The sequence below is a fragment of the Mobula birostris genome, chromosome 8 (assembly GCF_030028105.1).
Source record: "Mobula birostris isolate sMobBir1 chromosome 8, sMobBir1.hap1, whole genome shotgun sequence".
In the NCBI taxonomy this organism is placed as follows: Eukaryota; Metazoa; Chordata; class Chondrichthyes; order Myliobatiformes; family Myliobatidae; genus Mobula; species Mobula birostris.
Window position 1 is genome coordinate 75,557,558 of NC_092377.1, and position 23,869 is coordinate 75,581,426.

The 23,869-nt window shown below is 38.5% G+C and overlaps 1 protein-coding gene across 1 annotated transcript in view; it reads left to right on the forward strand.

The window, feature by feature from the left end:
* The window catches only part of LOC140202008 (protein sel-1 homolog 1-like), a 44,970-nt gene that overhangs the window by 2,202 nt on the left and 18,899 nt on the right, over positions 1–23,869 (forward strand). The window contains exons 2-9 of the mRNA XM_072266877.1: positions 7,756–7,963; positions 11,555–11,660; positions 15,968–16,130; positions 17,053–17,106; positions 19,767–19,826; positions 19,919–20,000; positions 21,087–21,241; positions 22,884–22,940. Of these exons, the coding sequence (XP_072122978.1) occupies positions 7,756–7,963; positions 11,555–11,660; positions 15,968–16,130; positions 17,053–17,106; positions 19,767–19,826; positions 19,919–20,000; positions 21,087–21,241; positions 22,884–22,940 (885 nt within the window). The remainder of the gene's footprint in view (positions 1–7,755; positions 7,964–11,554; positions 11,661–15,967; positions 16,131–17,052; positions 17,107–19,766; positions 19,827–19,918; positions 20,001–21,086; positions 21,242–22,883; positions 22,941–23,869) is intronic.

Below are 23,869 nucleotides of genomic sequence, written 5' to 3' on the forward strand. Positions count from 1 at the left end.
CTTTTTAAATATCAGTATTATGTTGAACTATTTGCCAGTATTCTGGTATTCCACCTTTTCCAATGAGAAGACAAATGAGAGTGTGAGGGACAAAAGAGAGAGGGGTTGGAGAAGGTTACAGACACCAGAAGATATGCTTTTCACCCTGAACTGTCTTTAAAGATCTTACATATATGGGACTAATTTAGACTGACAATATGTCAACATGGAGGAGTTATGCCTAAGGACCTTTGTCATGCTCTCTGACTGGCTTAAGTTTCCAACTGTCCTGAATCCCATATACAGTAATGGTTAGCACAACAAAGTCTGCAGATGCTGGAAATCCAGAGCAACACACACAAATCCTTCGGCATTTTGTGTGTTCCTTCCCATGTAATTATTGCCTTCTTAATCTTTCTCTTCCTTCCTGGGCGAAATGCAAGAAATTGGGACCGACTGGGTGACTACCATGTTCAGCATGATCCCATTATATCCCACTCACACTATACATTCTCTCTTCTCCCTTCTTCCCGCAGGCAGAAGATACTAAAGTCTGAAAGCACATACTACCAGGCTCAAGGACAGCTTTTACCCTGGTGTTATAAGACTATTGAATGGTTCCTAATACAATAAGATGGGCTCTTGATCTCATAATCTCCCTCATTATGATCATACACCTTATCGTTTACCTCTACTGTACTTCCTCTGTAACTGCTATACTTTATTCTGCGTTCTATTTTAGTTTTATGTTGTTCTACCTCAATGCACTGTGTAATGATTTGATCTGTATGAACAGTGTGCAAGACAAGCTTTACACTGTTCTGTGGTATATTTGACAACAATAATCCAATTCCAATTGTGCTGTATTGCTCTGTATCTCTACGACTCTATAACATGTTGTTTAAATTATTACCATCTTTATTTGTAAATTGCATGAAGAAACCAAACTACATTTCTCCCTTTTTAATTATATTTATAGACACAGACAGCAGTGTGACGAAAAAGAAAAACAATCATACCAAAAAGGTGAGACATCTTAAGCATGCTTATAACTGAACTGTTACCATAATAGCAAATTTTATCTTTGTAAAAAAATTTAAAGTTTTTTTGGTGATCCTATTTCTAAAGAACCCTAATGTTCTCTTTGGAGAAGCACAGTCTGATTAGGGATAGTCAGCTTGGTTTTGTAAAGTGCAGATCATGCCTCATGAGGCTGATGGAATTCTTTGAGATGTGACAAAACACACTGATGAAGGTTGAGCAGATTCTGAACCATCAAGATTACTGAAGAGTCAAATGACAGATTATCAGAGTTTTACTGTTGTTCATTGCATTTGATATGCACAATATTGTTTCCTCTGTACTGGTGAAGCAGTGATCCCTTTGCAGAATACCTCTTTACAATCCACAAAGGAATCTCTGAACTACTAGGTTTATTTGTAGATTCGATTTTTTATTTTATTCAGATTATTCACTCTTGCTCTCTCCTCTCTATCTTTGGTCACTTACATTGTTCCAACAAAGCTTAATATAAGTTTGAAGAAAAGTATCTCATCTTCCTTGAACCTAGTTACAGCCCTTAGGAGTTAAACACTGAATTGAACTCCAACGGTCTTCCATATTTATAGGCTTGTAATGCTAGGCAATTTGAATCAGAACTGGCTTGCATTGCTTACATGGCATTACTAGCCATGGAAGACAGTTATTTTTGGAGTGTCACACAGAGCAGTACTAGGTTCTCAGCTATTTAAAGTGTACATTATCTATTTAAATAAGAAGACAAAATTGTTGGGAATTGGAAAAGATACAAATACTGAGAGGAGCATGAAAAAATAGATATATGCAAAGCGACTCCAAGAAGATTTTGTAAAGTTCAGAAAGTGGCAAGTGTATGCCAGGTGCTGTATAACATGAATAGGTGTGAGACTGTTCATACTGATTATGAAATGGGACTACATGGTGATAGCTTGTGAACGGGGGTGGTTCTATGAGAGTGGCACATCCTTGTGTTGGAGTTGCTGACTGTATGTATCTAAATGCAGCAACTATTTAAGAAGTGAAGTACAAGAGCAGGGATGTATAACAAGAGCTTTGGCAAGACCCCATGGGTGTCATTCAAAACCGAGATTCACAATATTCATTATCTGGAGGATAATGAACCTGTGGAAAACAAAGAAGCCAATATATGAAATATATTCAAGGGAAGTGGCTATATTTCTTAAAGGTAAAGGGATCAAGGGATGTGGGAAGAAAGCAGGAACAACGTACCGAAACAAATGATCAGGCTCAATCATATCGAGTAGGGGAACAGACCCAAAGGACTAAATGGCCTGTACTTCCTTCTATTTTCTATATTTAAGTGATTCTGTATTATATAAAGTTTTGTCATGATAATAAACTAATGAGGAAGCGAATTTCAAGAACACTCTGCAGAAAGCAATCAATGTCCATGAATGTGGCAGATGGAATATAACTGCTCTTTGAGTGATTGCAGAATCAAAATCAGAATCAAGTTTAATATCATTGGCATATGTCATGAAATTTGTTGTTATGCAGCAGCAGTACATTGCGATACGTAATAATAAAAACATTATTATTATTGTAAATTAAAGTAAGAATTTTTAAAGTTAAATTAAATAAGTAATTAATTTACGTTGAGTTGAACGTGAAAAGAGCTACTCTTTAATCAGAGTGGCGATCAAAATTTTGAAGGCGGAGTGTTGCGGCAGTTTTTTTTCTGATTAGAGTGACCAGTCAGCAAGTTGCAGTGCATAAAAAGAGCTACTTTTCAGTCAGGTCCAAGATTTGAAAAGCAGAGCTTCGAGCTAATTTTCTCTGAGTTGGACATTCCACACCAGGGATACATGAAAGGAGCAACTTTTTAATCAGGGCAGCGATAAAGATTTTGAAGGCAGAGTTTCGTGGCAGTTTTTCCTGATTTGAGGAGCGACTAATCAGCAAGAGGAATTATTAGAAAGGGCCAATAAGAACAATTCAAGTGCAAGCAGAGCAGCCATTCATTTCAAGTGTGCCCGTCTTTACTCAGGCTTTAGCTCATTGGCCTTAGGTGAGATCAAGTTTGGGTGAGGTACATTCTCTTGTATGTTACTTTCTCTCTCTGTCCTTATTTGTTCATTCCTAATCTGTTAGGTCATACTGCATTAGTGAGAATGGTTCCAGGGGCAGTGTTTTGTACTGTGCATTGGATGTGCGAAGTTTGGGAGATGTCCAATCTCCCAGATAAACACATCTGCACCAGGTGCACTGAACTGCAGCTCCTGAGAGAACATATTAAGGAACTGGAGCTACAGTTCGATGACCTTCAACTCATTCTGGAGAATGAGGAGGTGATGGACAGGAGCTATGGGAAAGTAGACACCCCTAGCTTGCAGGAGACAAACAACTGGATGACTGTCAGGTCAAAGAGGGGAGATGCATAGCCAGTGCAGAATATCCGTCGCCATTCCCCTCAATAATAAGTATACAACTTTAGATACTATTGAGTGGAACAACCTACTAGGGGAGCCACAGTGACAGGGTCTCTGGCACCAAGGTGGTGCTCTGGCTCAGAAGAGCAGAGAGGTGAAGAGGACTGCAGTGTTGATAGGAGATACCTTAGTCAGAGGAACAGAAATGAGGTTCTGTGGGCACAACAGAAACACCCAGATGGTATATTGCCTCCTTGGTGCTAGGATCGTGTCCATAACATTATCAAGGGTGAGGGTGAACAGCCAGAAGTCTTGGTACATTTTGACACCAATGACATAGGTAGACATCGTGAAGAGGTTCTGAAGAGAAATTTTAGGAAACTGGGTAGAAAGCGAGAAACAAGACCAGCAGGGTAGTAACCTCTGCATTGCTGCCTGTGCCGTGTGCCAGTGAGGGTAAGAATAGAATGACTTGGTAGATGAATGCCTAGCTGAGGAGTTGGTGCAGGGGGTAGATGTTCAGATTTATGAATCATTGGGATCTATTCTGGGGAAGGTATGACCTGTACAAAAGGGATGGGTTACACCTGAACCCGAGGAGGCCCAATATCTTAGCAGGTAGGTTGGCTAGAATTGTTTGGGTGGGTTTAAACAAATTAGGCAGGGGGATGGGAACCAAGTGGTAGTCCTGAAGATGAGGTAGTTGGTTTACAAATTGAGGCAATTTGTAGTGAGACTCCTAACAAGTAAAGGCTGAATATAGGACAAAATTGCTGTCAATAGGATGAGTTGCAAAGGTGGACAAAATCGACAGAAGTCAATACAGGACTAAACGTGTTATATTTGAATGTGCGCAGTATATGGAATGAGGAGGATGAACTTGTAGCACAATTATAGATTGGCATGTATGATATTGTAGGCATCACTAAATCATAGCTGAAAGAAGACTATAGTTGGGAGCTTAATGTCCAGGGATACACATTGTATCGAAAGAAGAGTCAGGCAGAGGAAGTGGAGTGGCTCTGTGGGTAAAAAATGAAATTAAATCATTAGAAAGAGGTGACATAGGTTCGGAAAGTGTTGAAACATTGCAAATAGAGCTAAGGAACAATAAGGGTAAAAGACCTTGGTGGGGTTATATACATACCCCAAGTTAGTAGTGAGGATGTGGTCTACAAGTTACAATGGGAGATAGAAAATGCAAGCCAAAAGGGCAGTGTTACAATAGTCATAGGGGATCTCAATATACAGATAGATTGGGAAAATCAGGTTGGTGTGGGAATCCAAGCAGGGGAATTTATGGGATTCCTACAAGATGCCTTTTTAGAGCATCTCGTGGTTGTGCCCACTAGGGGATCAGCTATTCTAGATTGGCTGTTGTGCAGTGAACCAGAATTGATCAGAGAGCTTAAGGTAAAAGAACCTTTCAGGGCAAGTGATCACAATATGATCCAATTCACCTTGAAATTTGAGGAAGAGAGGTTAAAGTCAAAAGTATCAGTATTACAGTGGAGTAAGGGGAATTATAGAGGCACGAGAGAGGAGCTGGCCAGAGTTGATTGGAAAAGAAACAGTGGCAGGGATGACAGCAGAGCAGTAATGATTGGAATTTCTAGAAGCAATTCGGAAGGCACAGGATCTATACTGTACATAACAAAGAGGAAAAAATATCTAAAGTCGAAATGACACAACCTTGGCTAACAAGGGCTGTCAAAGCCAACTATAAGTCAAAGCGAAGGCAAATAATAGAGCAAAAATTAGTAGGAAGTTAGGGGATTGGGAAGGTTTCAAATACCAACAGAAGGCAATTAAACAGTCATTAAGAAGGTAAAGATGGAATATGAAAGTAAGCCAGACAATAATATTAAAGAGGATACAAAAAGTTTTCCAGATACATTAAGTATAAAAGAAAAGCAAGAGTGGATATCGGACTGCTTGGAAACGATGCTGGAGAGGTAGTAAGGAAATGCTGGATGAACTGAATAAGTATTTTGCATCACCCTTTACTGTGGAAGAAACTAGCAGTGTGCTAGAAGTTACAGGTGTCAGGGATCATGAAATGTGTGAAGTTACCATTACTAGAGGGAAGGTTCTTGGGAAACTGAAAGTCCTGAAGATAGATGACTCACCTGGACCAGATTGTGTACACCCCAAGATTCTGAAAGAGGGGGTTGAAGAGATTGTGGAGGCACTAGTAATGATCTGTCCAGAATCACTAGATTCTGGAATGGTTCCGAAAGACTGGAAAATTGCAAATGTCTCTTCACTCTTGAAGAAGGGACAGAGGCAGAAGAAAGGAAGTTATAGCCCAGTTAGTCTGACCTCAGTGATTGGAAAGATGTTGGAGTCAATTGTTAAGGATATGGTTTAGGAGTACTTGGAGGCCATAGTCAGCATAGTTTCCTCAAGGGAAAATCTTGCCTGACAAACTGTTGCAATTTTTTGAAGAAATAACAAGCAGGATAGATAGGGGAGAGTCAGTTGATGTTGCGTACTTGGATTTTCAGATGGCCTTTCACAAGGTGCCACACAAAAGGCTGCTTAACAAACTACGAGTCCACGGTATTACAGAAAAGATTCTAGCATGGATAAAGCAGTGGCAGATTGACTGGAATAAAGAGAGCCATTTCTGGTTGGCTGCAAGTCACAAGTGGTGTTCCACAGGGGTCTGTGTTGGGACCGATTTTTTAATGTTATATGTCAATGATTTGGACGATTGAATTGATGGTTTTGTTGTAAAGTTTGCAGACAATACAAAGATAGATGCAGGAGCAGGTAGTTTTGAGGAAATAGGGAGGCTAGAGTAGACAGATTAGGAGAATTGCCAAAGAAGTGCCTGATGGAATGCAATGTCAGGAAGTGTATAGTCATGCACTTTAGAAGAGAAATGAAAAGGTCGACTATTTTCTAAGTGGAGAGAAAATTCAAAAATTTGAAGTGCAAAGGGATTTGGGAGTCCTTGTCCAGGATTCCCTAAAGATTGATTTGCAGGTTGAGTCTGTGGTGAGGAAGGCAAATGCGATGGTTGCATTCATTTCAAGAGGACTAGAATATTAAAGCAAGGATGTAATGTTGAGACTTTATAAAGCACCGGTGACGCCTTACTTGCAGTATTGTGTGCAGTTTTGGGCTCTTTATCTTAGTAAGGGGTGCTAAAACCAGAGAGAGTTCAAAGGATGTTCATGAAAATGATTCCAGGATTAAGCAGCTTGTCATATGAAGAGTGATGGCTCTGGACCTGTATTCACTGGAATTTAAAAGACTGAAGAGTGGCCTAACTGAAACCTATGCAATACTGAAATGCCTTGATAGAGTGGATATAGGAAGGATGTTTCCTATGGTGGGAGCGTCTAAGATTAGATAACATAGCCTCAAATTAGAAGGGTGTCCTTTTAAAATGCATATGAGGGGGAACTTTTTCGCCAGAGAGTGGTGAATCTGGGAAATTCATTGCCGCAGCCAGCTGTGGAGACCAAGTCTTCATGTATATTTAAGGCAGAGGTTGATAGATTCTTGATTGGTCAGGGCATGAAGGGATACAGTGGGAAGGCAAGATATTGGGGCTGAGAGAAAAAATGGATCAGCTATGATGAAATAGCAGAGCAGACTCAATCGTCCAAGTGGCTTGATTCTGCTCCTGTACCTTAAGTAGTGAAGAAAGAGGAAAAAAAGAAAAAGTAGTGAGGTCAATGTTCATTCAGAAATCTAATGGCAGAGGGGAAGAAGCTATTCTTGAATTGTTGAGTGTGTGCCTTCAGGCTTCAGTATGTCCTTCCTGGTGGTAGCAATGAGAAGCGTGCATGTTCTTAGTGATGTTGGTCCTTAGTGATGGATGCCACCTTTTTGAGGCATCGCTCCTTGAAGATTGCCTGTATGCTGGAGAGGCTGGTGCCCATAATGAAGTTGACTGAATTCACAACTTATTTTGATCCTGTTCAGTGACCGCACTACTCCCCCACCCCCACCCCAAAATACCAGACAATGATGCAGCCAGATAGAATGCATGGTACATCTGTAGAAATTTGCATGTGTCTTTGGTGACATCAAATCAATTTACAAGACTACTTTTTGAGGTGAGGGAATTGTCATTTGAGGAAGCATAATCTGTAGTCACTCAAGTTTATAAGACTGGTTTCTTTGCAAAGAAGGGTGGTAAATCTTTGGAATTCTCTACCTAATTTGTTGAGTAAACTCAATACAAAGTTTGAAAGATTCTTGGATACTAAGGAGATCAGGGATATGGTGATTGACCAAGAAAATAGATTGAGGCATAAGATTAGCAGCAATCTTATTGAATGCTTCCCAAAGTCTTTTGTTAGAATTGAATCCAAATAATTTTCCATTTTAGGGTGTGGACGATGAAAATGACTATTTGTCACTCGAACCAGCGGAGGTGAAGAGATACTACATGAACAACAAGCCAAAACAAAATGAGCCAGAACAAGACAAGCCAGTGATGGCTCAGAGTGGACAGCGTACATTTAGTGTAGAAGATATAGAAAGAAATGCCAAAATATTACCAGAGATAAATAATGGTTCAAAACAGATGATACAGGGTAGGAAGCTGAATAAGAATAAAGTAAGGCCAAAAGGCTGTAAGAAAGTAAAATTCAGTAGCTGTAGGAAATATAGAATGATGTGTACATGATTAACCAGTATCCACTGAGCATAAAGCAGGCTGCATGCTAACTTCTTGTTTGTTTTCATGATTGCAATGTTGATGTTCAAAGTTCAAAATACATGTTATTATCAAAGTACATATATGTCACCATATACAACTCCAAGATTCATTTTTCTGTGACAATACTCAGCAAATAGTAACTATAGAATAGTAACTATAACAGGACCAATGAAAGATCAACCAGAATGCAGAAGACAACAAACTGTGCCATTGCAAATATAAATAAATAGGAATAAATAATGAGAATGTGTGGTAATGAGATAGAGTCCTTAAAGTGAGATCATTGATTGAGGGAACATCTGAATGATGGGGCAAGTGTAGTTATCCACTTTTATTCGAGAGCCTGATCATTGAGGGATAGTAACTGTTCTTGAACCTGGTGGTTCTCGTATCTTCTACCTGATGGCAGCAGCAAGAAGAGAACATGGCCTGGGTGGTGGGGATCTCTGATGATGGATGCTGCATTCCTAGAACAGTATTTCATTTACAGTAGATGTGCTCAATGGTTGAGAAGGCTTTACCCAAGATATACTAGGCCAAATCCACTATCTTTTTTTGGATTTTCCGTTCAAGGGCATTGGTGTTTCCATACCTGGCCATGATGCAGCAAGTCAATACACTCTTCACCACAGATCCGTAAAAAATTTGTCAAAGTTTTGGATGTCATGCTGAATCTCCACAGACTCCTAAGGAAGTTGTGTTGTATCAGCAGGGGTTACACAATGCTATTAATAATTCACACTGTTTAATGATTATATTGCTTAATGCTTGCTTGCACTTTCTTAACAAGAAGATGCATTATGTCTGGAATAAGAATTAGCAGTTCTATGTACAAGATATGAATAGGAGAGTGAATAAATGGCACGACATTGGAGACAACAGGGGCAGAGATTTTTTTTTTGGACACAGCACCGTAGGCTTTCATTGAGGAAAAATATATAGAAAAGAGGTCATGTATTTGCAGAAGGGCCTCCAGACATGTAATTTCATAACATGGTTGTATCAGTCTTTAAGACCATGCCAGAATTGAAGTTCCATAATTTGAATTGGTGCCAAGAGAAGTTCCCAAAACATTGAAGTGTTGACTGTACTCTTTTCCTAGATGCTGCCTGGTCTGCCAAGGTTCTCCAGCATTTTGTGTGTGTTGCTCAGATTTCCGGCATCTGCAGATTTTCTGTTGTTTACATACTCAAATATCAGATACTGCATTGCTTACTATTTCCCATCGCTCACATATCAATGACCACTATCATTATCAAACATTCATAAACTCCATTGTACCCTCGCAGACTGTTGTACACCTTATAACTTCAATGAGCAGTTGGCACATTGTAGTTATTCATCCATGGTGCCTAAATTAATCTCAAAGCTATATTTCCCCCTCTCTTGCATGAAAAAGATGGCTTATAACAAATGTAGCAAAATTAAACCTAATTTAGTTAGGTTTAATTTTCCACTAATTTTAGACACTTCTGTAGCTAAATGCAACATCAGTGACAGAAGGAAGGCAATATGTTGATGGGGAAATCTGGAGCCACAATCAGATGACTTCATGGACAAAAGAGGCGATATGGGACTATCAGGGTTGCTTCAGCAGCCCCTGCTTCCTTCTTTCCTTCCTCCTCACGGGTTTGCTCCTCTGTTTCTTGTTACGTAATTGGAAGAAAAAGAGGAGGGCTGTTTTCTTGATGAAGTTGTGTGGCATGCAGTATAAATCTTGAAATAGAGTCAGTTTGCAACGAAAACCAATTTCCCCCGGGATCAATAAAGTATGACTATGACTATGGCTATTCACATCTCTGCTGAAGCTGAATGTTATGTCATATTGAATAATCCTTGTAACCCAGCAGTCTTCCTCTGCTTTGCTGTGGTAATTCAATAACAGTTGGTAAAAAACCACATGCTGCAGAACAAAGGCTTTGCATGCTTAGGATGCAGAATTCCCTTTGGTTCTCTTTCAAGTAGAATTTCCCTGCAAAGTTATATGTTTGTGGTGAATTGCATTCCATACCATGGGTGCACCACCAATCCTGGCAAAGACAAATGTTCACTGAGGAGTCACAAGAAACTGCAGATGCTGGAATTGGGACCTGATGCAGGCTTTCAACTCAAAATGTCGACATTTCCTTTCCTTCCACAGTTGTTGCATTGACTGCTAAGTTCATCCAGCAGATTGTTTATATTCTCATTCAATTTGCTGGTCTGTACCAAGGGAAAATTAAGTATAATTAATTTATCTTGAATCAAGAGCTTCAATATCCTCCCTACTGTAACAGTTGTTGGTAAATAGCAACATTTCCTGGAAGGTGACAGACATTTATAGCTAGATTCTTCTTGACAACTATAGGCAATGTAGTCCTTGTGGTTGAGGATGCAAAAAGTGGCATATTTCATTCAAGACATCTTTATTGATGAAGATGCATATCAAATTTACTTGGAAAATCATCCCTAGTTTGTAGCAGCAGGCGTGCTTTATAGGAGTGGCAAAATTGTACCTTTTGCCTCTAAAACTGAACTGCATCGAAGTCAACTGGAACCACTAACATACATTTGTAAGTACAGCCATTTATGCAGCACCACTGTGTGATCCTGATATATGGACCTGAAGTTCACAATACCACTTCAAATGCTCCTTCTCCACCTTGAGCAGAAGTTCCCAGGATTGGTAGGAATGTTGTATTTTTTCGAAGAAGCTTTGAACACATCCTCAAAATCTTTCCTTTTATCTGCCTGATGGTATCCTCTCATCACAGATCTTGAAATAGATTGTTTGTTTCAGGGGTTGGGATGTTGCGCATGTGTATTATTTGGCCTACCCAATGCAGGCCATGGAGAGTATCTGAGATATAAATGCTGTTTTGTCTTGGAGTGGACATTGATTCTAGCTCACTTACCCTTGTAAAGAATTGGGAGGGTCGTGTGGAGACAGTATTAGCACCAAGACCTTGATCTTCAACTACCTTTTTCTTTATAAAGCCAAATCCTGCGCTGGCGTGTTGAAGGCATTGGTAAATTTGTCTTTACCAGTAGGTGGCTCCTGAAATAGGAGAGCTAGGCCACATTTTTCTGAGTCTCAATATGAACTTCTATTGTGCGAGCGAAGTATAGTGCAACTGAAGGTGGTTGGTAGAGGACTGTAACTTTGCACATGTTGAGCTTAATGCCTTCCTTTCATACAAAAATGAATAAGACAACATCGCGGAGCTCAGCTTCTGAGCATACACTACAACAAGTTCTGGCTGTATCCTGCACCACAAATATTGATGACTCTGTTCTGGCATGTAATTACTGGGTTTAACAGTTTTACATTAGTTCTGAAGAATAGTTCCACTCCAGCAGGAAGTTGAAAAGAGAGATTGAGAAAAGTCATTAGTAAATAAATAGCTCACTGTTGACTGCACTAAATATTAAAAAAGAATTAGTGGCTCTTTAATATTGACTGCATATAATATTTTGAGTACAACAGATCGTAAAGAAACAGGGAAAAGCAAAGAAGCACAGGAGATTGAAATGTTATATCAGAATGGCACCAAGATCCTGAAGCGGTCCAGAGATAAAAATTTAAGGAAGGAGTGAGTATAAATGAAAATCATTGGTGGTTATGATGTGTCTCAAATTTGTCTATAAATTAAAACTTTTAATTACATAAAACTTTAATTTTACGTAACTTTTACCCCACGCACCCCTCATATAAACTCTTCTCCCTCCTGCCATCTGGAAAAAGGCACTGAAGCATTCGGGCTCTCACGACCGGACTATGTAACAGTTTCTTCTCCCAAGCCATCAGACTCCTCAATATCCAGAGCCAGACTTGACACCAACCTACTATACCCTCTACTGTGCCTACTGTCTTGTTTATTATTTATTATTATTTATTGTAGTGCCTGCACTGTTTTGTGCACTTTATGCAGTCCTGGATAGGTCGGTAGTGTAGTTTTTGTATTGTTTCATGTTGCACCATGGTCCTGGAAAACGTTGTCTCATTTTTACTATGTTCTGTACCAGCAGTTATGGTTGAAATGGCAATAAAAAGTGACTTGACTTGACTTGATAATCTTAGGCTGCTGCTGTGGTGTGATCTTGTGGCTGAGGAAATAAAAAATCAGCAGTTAGCTATTCCATTGGTTTTTTCACAATACTCAGAGAATTTTAGGCTGGATGGCAATGGTGCACATATTAAGTCCAATTATTTCATATTGGGCTCTCATTTTAAAATGGGCAGAAATGCAGGGACGACAGCATATGATGACTTTTCTACCACGCTAAGTTATAGCAAACAACTGAAGTGATTTCTCTGCTTTCCAATGGAATCTTGGACTCAGAGTAGAAATGGCCCTGGGTTTTGAAATCTGGATGGAATAGATAAAATCCTCTTCCATTCAAATGGAAAAGAAAATCTCCAAATCAGCACACTATGCATCATAATCAAATGTTCATATCTAGGCACATATTTTTTGGTATTATGAAGATCTTGACAAGTTACATATTTGATTTAATTAAGCATAAAATTAAATATTATTTCATTATGATTACCATACCTGTGACATCAAAAAGATCATAAGACCGTAAGACCATAAGACAAAGGAGCAGAAGTAGGCCATTCGGCCCATCGAGTCTGCTCCGCCATTTTATCATGAGCTGATCCATTTTCTCCTATTTAGTCCCACTCCCCTGCCTTCTCACCATAACCTTTGATGCCCTGGCAACTCAGATACCTATCAATCTCTGCCTTAAATACACCCAATGACTTGGCCTCCACTGCTGCCCGTGGCAACAAATTCCATAGATTCACCACCCTCCGACTAAAAAAATTTCTTGGCATTTCTGTTCTGAAAGGGCGCCCTTCAATCCTTAAGTTATGCCCTCTCGTACTAGACTCCCCCATCATGGGAAACAACTTTGCCACATCCACTCTGTCCATGCCTTTTAACGTTCGAATGTTTCTATGAGGTCTCCCTTCATTCTTCTAAACTCCAAGGAATACAGTCCAAGAGCGGACAAACGTTCCTCATATGTTAACCCTCTCATTCCCGGAATCATTCTAGTGAATCTTCTCTGTACCCTCTCCAATATCAGTACATCCTTTCTTAAATAAGGAGACCAGAACTGCCCACAGTACTCCAAGTGAGGTCTCACCAGCACCTTATAGAGCCTCAACATCACATCCCTGCTCCTATACTCTATTCCTCTAGAAATGAATGCCAACATTGCATTTGCTTTCTTCACTACTGACTCAACCTGGAGGTTAACTTTAAGGGTATCCTGTACGAGGACTCCCAAGTCCCATTGCATCTCAGAACTTTGAATTCTTTCCCCAATTAAATAATAGTCTGCCCGTTTATTTTTTCTGCCAAAGTGCATAACCATACACTTTCCAACATTGTACCTCATTTGCCACTTCTCTGCCCATTCTTCCAATCTATCCAAGTCTCTCTGCAGACTCTCCGTTTCCTCAGCACTACCGGCCCTTCCACCTATCTTCGTATCGTCAGCAAACTTAGCCACAAAGCCATCTATTCCATAATCTAAATCGTTGATGTACAATGTAAAAAGAAGCAGTCCCAACACTGATCCCTGCGGAATACCACTGGTAACCGGCAGCCAACCAGAATAGGATACCTTTATTCCCAATCTCTGTTTCCTGCCAATCAGCCAACGCTCTATCCACGTATGTAACTTTCCTGAAATTCCATGGGCTCTTATCTTGTTAGGTAGCCTCATGTGTGGCACCTTGTCATACAAAATGTCATACAAGATATACAAAATGCAAATTTGACATTTATATCTGTAGGTTTTTTTGACTAAGACTACAGGTTATGTTTATTATTCAAACACTTACAGCTATTATATGAACAATAAAGAGAAATATGCCATGGCCACATACTCATAGAAATCTTTGTTAATAGTTAATTCTCAGAGCTCTTTTTCATAATAATCACAAACTAACTTGTTTAACTTTAGGATTTATTTTCAATAAAAATAGAACAATTTATGCTGTGTTTTAATCATATTGAAACTTTCTTGGATGTATTACAAAGAGATTCAATCATCATTGCTGGGGGATGAAGTACTGAAATGGAAGAGGTTGAAAAAGCTTTTATTTCATTATTTGCACATTCTAGTCACAAGATCTGACATCCACTTTACAGAGGACTGGAAAATCGCAAATATCACTCCACTCCAGAAGAAGGGAGGGAGGCAGACAAAAGGAAATTATAGGCCAAGTTAGCATAAACTCAGTAGTTAGGAAGATGTTGGAATCCATTATTAAGGATGAAGTTTCGGTTTACTTGGAGGCACATGATTAAGTAAGCCAAAGTCAGCATGGTTTCCAAAAGCAGAAGAACAGGCAGGATGAACAAAGGAGAATCAGTGGATAGTGTATACTTTGATTTTCAGAAGGCCTTTGATAAAGTGCTGCATATGAGGCTGTTTAACAAGATAAGAGCCCATGGTATTACAGGAAACATGCTATCATGGATAGAAGATTGGCTGACTGACAGGAGGCAAAGAGTGGAAATAAAGGGGATCTTTTCTTGTTGGCTGCTGGTGACTAGTGGTGAACAACAGTGGTCAGTGTTGGGATCCCTTCGTTTTATGTTATATATCAATGATTTGGATGAAGGAATTAATGGCTTTGTAGTCATGTTTGTGGATGATACGAAGCTAGGTGAAGGGCAGGTAGTATTGAGGAAGAAGGGAGTTTGCAGAAAGACTTGGACAGATTGGGAGAACGTACAAAGAAGTGGCAGATGGAATGTAGTGTAGGGAAGTGTATGGTAATGCACTTTGATAGAAGGAATAAAGGCATAGACTATTTACAAAAATCCGAGGTGCAAAGGGACTTGGGAGTCCTCATGCATGATTACCTAAAGGTGAACTTGCAGGTTGGGTCGGCGATAAGGAAGGCAAATGCAATGTTAGCATTCATTTCAAGAGAACTAGATTATAAGAGCTATAAGAGCAAGGATGAAATGCTGTGGCTTTATAAGGCAATGGTCAGACAGCACTTGGAGCATTGTATGCCATTTTGGGCCCTCATTTAAGAAAAGATGCACTGGGAGGAGGTTCATAAGAATGGTCGTGGGAATCTGGAGATGAAAGGGTTAATATATGAGGAGCATTTGATGGCTCTGGGCCTGTACTCACCGAAGCTTAGGAAAATAACGGGGGATCTTATTGAAACTTGTTGGATTTTGAAAGGCCTAGATAGAGTGGATGTGGAGAGGGTGTTTCCTATAGTGGGGTGTCCTGGACCAGAAGGCACAGCCTCAGGATAGAGGGTGTCTATTTAGAATAGAGATGAGGAGGAATTTTTTTAGCCAGAAGGTAGTTAATCTGTGAAAATCAATGTCGGAGATGACAGTGGAGACCAAGTCACTGGATATATTTAAAGCTGAGGTTGATAGGTTCTTGATTAGTCAGAATGGCAAAAGTTGCTGGAAGAAAGCAGGAGAATGGAGTTGAGAGGGATAGTAAGTCAACCATGAAGGAATGGCAGAGTAGACTCGATAGGCTGAGTAGCCTAAGTCTGATCCTATGTCATATGGTCTTGTAGTCTTTGTAATCTGTACAAAGATATTCTTGAAATATATGTGCCCTCAGTAATGTTGAGAGAACATGAATCATAAAATAGTACAGCACAGGAACAGGTCTCTTGGCCCATGCTCTCTGTGCCAACCATGATGCCAATCTAAACTAATCTCATCTACCTGCGCTTTGTCTATATCCTTCCATTTCCTTCCTGTTCATATGCCTTTGTAAGTGCCTCTTAAACACTGCTTAAAACAGAGAGTAAAGAATTAACTGCAATGTATCTGGAGACCATTGGTGAGACATATTTTCTGGCTCTAACACCATTTTTTTAATTTTTAAATAGAGGTTATAAACTACTCCTGAAAGCAGCTGATTTGGGAAGCATGAAAGCTCTGGAACGAATAGCCTTTGCCCTAATGTTTGGTGACCAAATGCCCCAGAATGTTACGGCAGCGAAAGATCTCTTTGAGGCCTTGGCAGAGAATGGCTCCCATAAAGCCCAAACTGTGAGCTATTTGAAGATAGACTTAACACAGCAGTATTGTGACATAGTTAGTCATTTGTATTGGCTCAATATAAAACTGAAATACCTTTTGAAGGACATTCCAGTACCAACAATGTATTGTTTTATTGAATAATGGTCATCACACCAATTTTGCTTCAAATAATTGATGTTACAATAAAAAATAAATAAGGCTGTTCCTAATAAGGTAAATATTTTTTCAGAATTTAAAGTTGTGATTAAATTTGATCTTGCCTAAAGAAATACCAGTTTTCTTTATTTAACCTGATGGATCAAATGTTTTCCTTCATTTGATTTATCTTCTGTTCTTCAAGCATCAATATGCTTTTTTCCCCAAACGCTAAGACAGTTAAGGTTACAGACATTTGGGTACTCTGCAATTAACTCCAAGGTGGTAAACTAAAGAAGGAAAATATTAAAATGTCTTCCAATTCTAAGATACTTCCCCATGCAGAAAATAATTTAACATTGTTCAACACCACCTTCAAACTGGTAGAGAATAGACACTTTATTTGTAAAGTCCAAAAGTGAAGTCCATATCCTACAAACAGCACATAATAATCCATTAGTAGCCTCATTAGTTATTGAAGATAATTATTCTTTTGGCATGAAAAAATAGATTTATAGGTACAAGTTTTTAAAAATATTTCAATATATTAATTCCTACAATTGAATGTGAGATTTGATTCAGTTGTTTTCTTTATTGCTTTTAAATTACCCTTGTTTACGTGCTTAAAAATTAAATATATGGGTAAAATATTTTCAAAAGAGATGATAATCTGTTTTTATAGAACATTAGTAATCATCTACTTTTACAAATCCCTAAATTTTAAGAATATGTCTACACTCTGTGAGTATTCTTTGAACATTTTTAAATCAGTGTTTATGATGTTTTTTTTAAACAGGCATTAGGATTTATGCATGCCACAGGTATTGGCATGAGCTACAACCAACCTAAGGTAAAAAGATGTTTTTTCAAAAAAATCCAGGAACCTAATTTTTGTTCTAATAATAGCATATCAGTCATTACCTTGTTAATGTGAGAGGTGAAAATGTGCTTCAGCAACATGGATGTCTTGTATGAAGAATTAATTTATTGTCCATCCAGATCTTGTGTTATTGATTGATCAAGCATTTTCTGAGCTATTGTTTTTATAACTTTGCAGAAATAACTATGCAGGGCTATATTTGATAGTGATGTGTACAACGAAATGATATTGCAGAGTTATTCTTTTCCATTCAGATTCACAAAACATAACCCAAAATTTTGCAGCAAATTTAAACATTAAAATTGCATTAAAATAATTAACATTATCGGAAACCTATCATTGCGGTCCACAAAATAAATAGACAACTGAGGAAAACCAGTCCTTCAAGTCAGTTTAAATGCCTATAAAATATCTAAGCAGTTTATCAATGCATTAGAAATGCAAGCCATCTCATGTGCAGGTGCTGTGAACCAATCTAGGACAAACATTAACGTCTGTACCGCAAGATTTAATATAGGCACTACAAGTTTTGATTCCTAGAAAATGTGAGTATTTTTGTTGATAATTGAAATCCGACTTCAGTCCAATAGGCTTCACTTAAACAGAATGGAAGTAGGTAAAGTCTGAAAGAAGAGAGGGTTTAATTCATGCATTTCATTAGTCATAACACTTTTACATTCACCTACATTTTGTTCAAAGTTCAAGGTAAATTTATTATCAAAGTACGTATATGTCACCATATACAACCCTGAGATTCATTTTCTTGCGGGCGTTCACAGTATATACAAAGGCACGCAATAGGATCAATGAAAGACTGCAACAACAAGATGGACAAACAACCAACGTGCAAAAGACAACAAACTATGTAAATACACATAGAAAAATAAATAAAAATAAATGAATAGGTTTTAAATTTTAAGGACACGAAATAAAGAGTCCTTGAATGTGAGTCCATAGGTTGTGTTCAGTTCAGTGTTGGGGTGAGTGAGGTTGAGTGAAGTTATCCCCTCAGGTTCAAGACCCTGATGGTTGAGGGGCAATAATTGTTCCTGAACCTGGTGATGTGTATCCTAAAGCTCCTGTACCTCCTTCTTGATGGCAACAGTCTGGATGATGGTGGTCCTTGATGATGGATGCTGCTTTCCTGCGACAGCACTCTATGCACAGTGGTGAGGAGGACTTTACCTATGGTGGACTGGGCTATACACCCTACTTTTTGTAGGCTTTTTTGTTCATGGACATTGGTGTTTCCATACCAAGTCGTGATGCAACCAGTCAATATACTCTCCACCGCACATCTATAGAAGTTTGTCAAAGTTTTAGATGACATGCCGAATCTTCACAGTCCTCTAAGAAAGTAGAGGCACAGCTGTGCTTTCTTTGTAATGGCACTTACATGCTAGGCTCAGGACAGATCCACTGGTATGATAACTTAAAGTTGCTGACCCTCTCCAAATCTGATCCTCTGATGAGGACTGGCTCATGGACCTCCACTTGCTTCCTCCTCTTGTCGATAATCAGCTCCTTGATCTTGCTGACATTGAGTAAGAAGTTGTTGTGGTGGTACCACTCAGCCAGATTTTCAATCTCCCTCCTAAATGCCGTTTCATCAAACCTTTGATTTGGCCAGTGACAGTAGTGTAGTCAGCAAGCTTAAATATGGCATTGGAGTTGTCCTTAGCCTCACAGTTGTAAGTATAAAGCAAGGAGAGCTGGGGGCTAAGTACACAGCCTTGTGGTGCACCTGTACTGACAGGGTTTCTGGAGGAGATGTTGCCAATCTAAACTGACTGAGGTTTACAAGTGAGGAAATCAAGGATCCAGTTTTACAAGGAGGTTGCGTTGAAACCCTAATGCGTCAAGGAAGACTGAGACATCGAGGTGAACACAGAAGGTGAGCAAGAGTTAACACGCCGACTGACTGCCTTTCGATCACCTTTTGCCGAAGAAGGTATCTGTGAGTGACATTGCTGTGTGGCTCACTGTGGCAGGCAGGTAGGCCTCTGCCTCATGTGGTGTCCCTCTCATTCGATGAATCGTAAGATGTTATCCTGGTTCTGCGTTTATTGATTGGACTACTGCACTTATGGACTGTGGAAATTTTTCAGACATGTTTTTTTTATCACCCATTTCTTTTCCATTTTATTGTGCAAGGGGAGGGTGTTAGGGGGTTGATGTTCTGTTAGTTTTTTGTGCAGGGGAGGGTTTGTTATGGGGGGTTCTGTTTTGTGCTGGGGAGAATGCGTTGATGTTTGGGAAGTCATTCTTTTTTATACAGGGAGGGTTTGATATTACTCTCTTATAGACTTTCATGTTCTTTCTTTGTTTCATGTCTATCTGGAGAAATACAAATTTCAGAGTTGTGTATGGATACATGCTTTGATAATAAATGAACCTTTGAAGCTGTAACTAGACTCAGGTATTTGCTTAGCACAATGCAATAGAAAGTAACAAATTTAATGTATATGTGCAAGAGTTACTACTTTTAAAACAAGTGACTGAATACTGTGTGCATATGAGTCTGCATAATATTTTTGAGTTAATTGCATAACAATCAATTGGTTAGCATTGAGGCTTGTTAGTAGACATATATTGTATTAAGTACCAATTTTGCTACATTTATACTTCAGGCCCTGGTCTATTACACATTTGCTGCACTGGGCGGAAACTTTGTGGCACATATGATTTTGGTAGGTGTATAGATCTTTTAGCTGAAATTCTGAGAAGTCATATTGAATCATCAATATGCAGTATTGAGTATTAATGATCTCTGTTTTAACAGGGTTACCGGTATCTTAATGGTATTAATCTTCCACAGCACTGTGAAGCAGCTCTCATTCATTACAGAACTGCAGCAAAATATGGTAATTACATGGTATTACATAATATCTGCAGCGCAGAATCAACCATTCATTCAGTTCAACAGGTCCATGCCATCCTTAACTACTACATGAGCCTCTTCTAAATCACTTTTCAATCTGAATATAGAAGTAGAAGTGATCAGAAATATGATACTAAATTAATTTTTAGAATTCATATTCTAAATAATCTGGGAAGCTGATTTATGCATTCATAAACATTTTACAAAGATAATCTACTAACTAGTTAGGTGATCTGATATGGTTGGAATCAAGTGGAGAAGTTACTTGTGAACTCCTCTGAGAGAAAGCAAAAAAGGTGAAATGAAAATCTGTTAACACCCAAAGCAAATTAAATTACACTTGGCATAGATCTAGAATCACTGCATATGATATATTTGTAAAGTGTACTTGTCAGGAAGTATTTCTTAAGCCAAAAAGGGTACATAGTTAATTGTGTGTATACCTGCCATGGAAAGGCAGTGTAGTTCTGATGAAAAGTCTGAAACCTTTTCACAAGCACAGATGCTATTTGTCCTGTTAAATATGTATAGCATTTTCTGTTTTAACTTTAGGTCTTCATAGTTCTCAGTATATTTAATTTGCATTAATTATCCTAGAGTTATTGAGACCTTGGGATCCCAATTCCTCTTAATAAACCTTTCTGCTACTCCACCTTATTTTCCTCCATTAGAATGCTCCTTGAAAGCCGTCACTATCTGAATTTGCACTGAGTTCCTTGTGTATCAAACTTTGATAATGAATCTGTTAAGTTACCTGGATGTATTATTATTTTATTGTTAGTTGTTCTTTTGGGAAAAGAGAAGAGTTACCTCTGATTAAAGCATTTACTTGAATGCGCTCATAAATGTCACTCCTGACAATCATTTTGTCGTGAAAATTTTAAATTCTTGATAGCTAAGACAATTGCATTACAAATACCAAATTAAGTTGAAGTTTACTATTTGCTTGTTAAATTTATATACTGAGATTATTAATACATTTTTTGTTTTCTTATGCATTTTATCTCACTTTGTAGGTTAACAATGATAGCAACTGTTTAAAGAGATAATTTCCATTTGTTTCACACAGTGGCTGACAATATTGCTCTCAATGGAGAAATACTAACAGAAAAGGTTAGATTAACAGAAAAAGCAGAAAATCTCAGCTCCAATGGTGAAATTATGGATTCAGATCTGTACCAGTACTACCAATTTATAGCAGAAAGAGGAGATGTTGCATCACAGGTATGAAACTATGCCATTACTTCTCTGTTTAAGCTTTAAAGCAACTATTTACATTTCATAGAGTTTATAGAACTTTATAAAGAATCTTTGAAATAGGAAGAAGGTTAGCCCATTTTTCCCATTTTCTACCCAACAACATTTTCCTACCTTATCCCTATAACCAAGCATTTTGCATCTGACTCTATCATTTGTACTTTATCACTACTTTTACAGATGAATTTTTTCCCAGACAGCCAAATTTGCATGAGTTGTTTGGTTGAGAATGCATTCTAAGACTCTAAGCCTTGTGTCATGGTGTCAGTACAACAACCTAGCCCTTTGCATCAGCAAGACAAAGGAACTGGTTGTTGACCTACGGAGAGGGGGTGGGGGAGGATATACACAGCCTTGACCTCATGAACAGAGCAACTGTAGAGATGGTCAAAAGCTTCAAGATCCTTGGCAGCCATATTACCACCAATCTCACCTGTTCCCTTCATACTGATGTACTAATGAAGAAAGTGCATCAGTATATTTATTTTCTTTGGTAGCTGAGAAGATTTGGCATATCCACAAGATTATTTCAAACTTCCATGAATTCACCATAGAAAGTATTCTGATAAGTTGCACCTCAGCCTGGTATGGCATTTGCTCTGGCTTTGATCAGCTGAACTTGGAGAAAGTGGTAAATTCAACCTGGTTCATCACAAACTTGTGACTTCCTTCCATCCAGTCCAACTGCTTCGGGAAGTCAAGTAGCTTTGTCAAGGATGCTTGTCACCCTGATCATTCCCTTTTCTGGGAAAATTCTGGGAGAAAATACAGGAGATTGAAAGCCCAGATATCCAGCTTCTTCACCACTGCTATCAGACTTGCTATTAGATTCCTGAATCAATCATCTCTTTCACATGTCCTTCTTCGAGGTTGCCGGGTAGTCTTAACTCTATCTCTCTCTGTTTTCCATTATTGTCTCTGTCGTATCCTTTTTTTTTTGCGTCTTTTCAGATTGCATTACAATTTTTGTTCCATTCTGTTGTTATGCACTCATGGTGTATTTATTGTTGTATTTATTATTACCATATATACCATTTACTCTGTGCACTCGTATGAACTAGGAATTTCATTACACTATGTGACAATAAACTAATCTAAACTAATGCAATTCATCAACCTGAAACATTAATTCTTTTTCTTTTACAATTGTTCTTGCCCGAACCCTTGAATGTATATAACATTTTGTTTTAATTCATTTCCAACATATACAGTATTTTGTTTCTGAAAATATTTTCTACATTTATTGTACTATTTCAACATGGCATATTAAACCTTTGCTGTAATTGTTTTAATAGATTTTTCTATTTTGCTATTAAAACAAGATTGATTTGTAGAAATTGATACTACACTGATCAGTAAACATGTCGAAGAGTTGAGGCTAGTGATTTGAAAATGTTTCTTCTGTAGTGGCACCGAGATTAAGCATTGTTATTATGATACTTGCACTCTGCACAATGCCTTGACATGAATGATTATAACCTGACAAGAGACCTGGAATGAGAATGAGCTTAACATTTATGACCTATAAATATTCAATGTTTACATCTTCAGCATAGCATAGTTTGCATTTGTGTTAGTCTGAATTTGATTAAAATGTATTCCCTTTCAGGTCAGTCTTGGGCAGCTCCATCTGACAGGTGGCAAGGGAATAGAACAAGATTTCAAAGTAGGTATATTCTGATAAACAATTCTTTCAATGCTATGGTAGGGCTGAATGGTGACCAAAAATAAAATAACTATGCATTTAAGAGGGAATCATGATACATTTGTTAACAAAGCAATTGATATGCAATTTGGCCTAGTGTGAAATAGGAACAAAAATTTACAAATTGCTTTCTTCCTTTGTCTCAAGGTTTCTGTAATTTTACAGTTTCCAAGTAATATAGAAGAGAAGCAAGCTGCTTAACCCAGCATGTCAAATCTCGGGTTTTGTTCAGTATAAGCTTTCTTCATTACACCATTTCTTTAATGTAACCCATTCCTCTTATCTCCCTCTTGTTTATCTGGTTTCCAAATATGTAGTACTTTTCAGCTACTCCTTATATTGATGTGTTTGATTTAGACCACCAGAACAATCAAACGTTCCTCGTATGATAACACTTCCATTTGCAGAATCATCCTTATGAACCTCCTCTGACTCCTCTCCAATGCCAGCACATCTTTTCTTAGATGAGGAGTCCAAAACTGTTCGCAATACCTCAAGGTGAGGCCTCACCCGTGCCTTATAAAGCCTCAGCATTACATCCCTGCTCTTGTATTCTAGGCGGTTTGAAATAAATGCTAACATTGCATTTGCTTTCCTCACCACTGACTCTGCCTGCAAGTTAACCTTTTGGTTGTTCTGCAGAAGGACTCCAAAGTCCGCTTGCATCTCAGATTTTTGAATTTTTTTCCCATTTAGAAAATAGTCTGCACATTTATTTCTACTACTAAAGTGCATGACCATGCATTTTCCAGTGTTGTATTTCATTTACCACTTTCTTGCCATTCTCCTAATTAGTCCAAGTCCTTCTACAGCCTTCCTGTTTCCCCAACACTACCTGCTCCTCCACCAATCTTCATATCATCTGCAAACTTGGCAACAAAGCCTTCCAT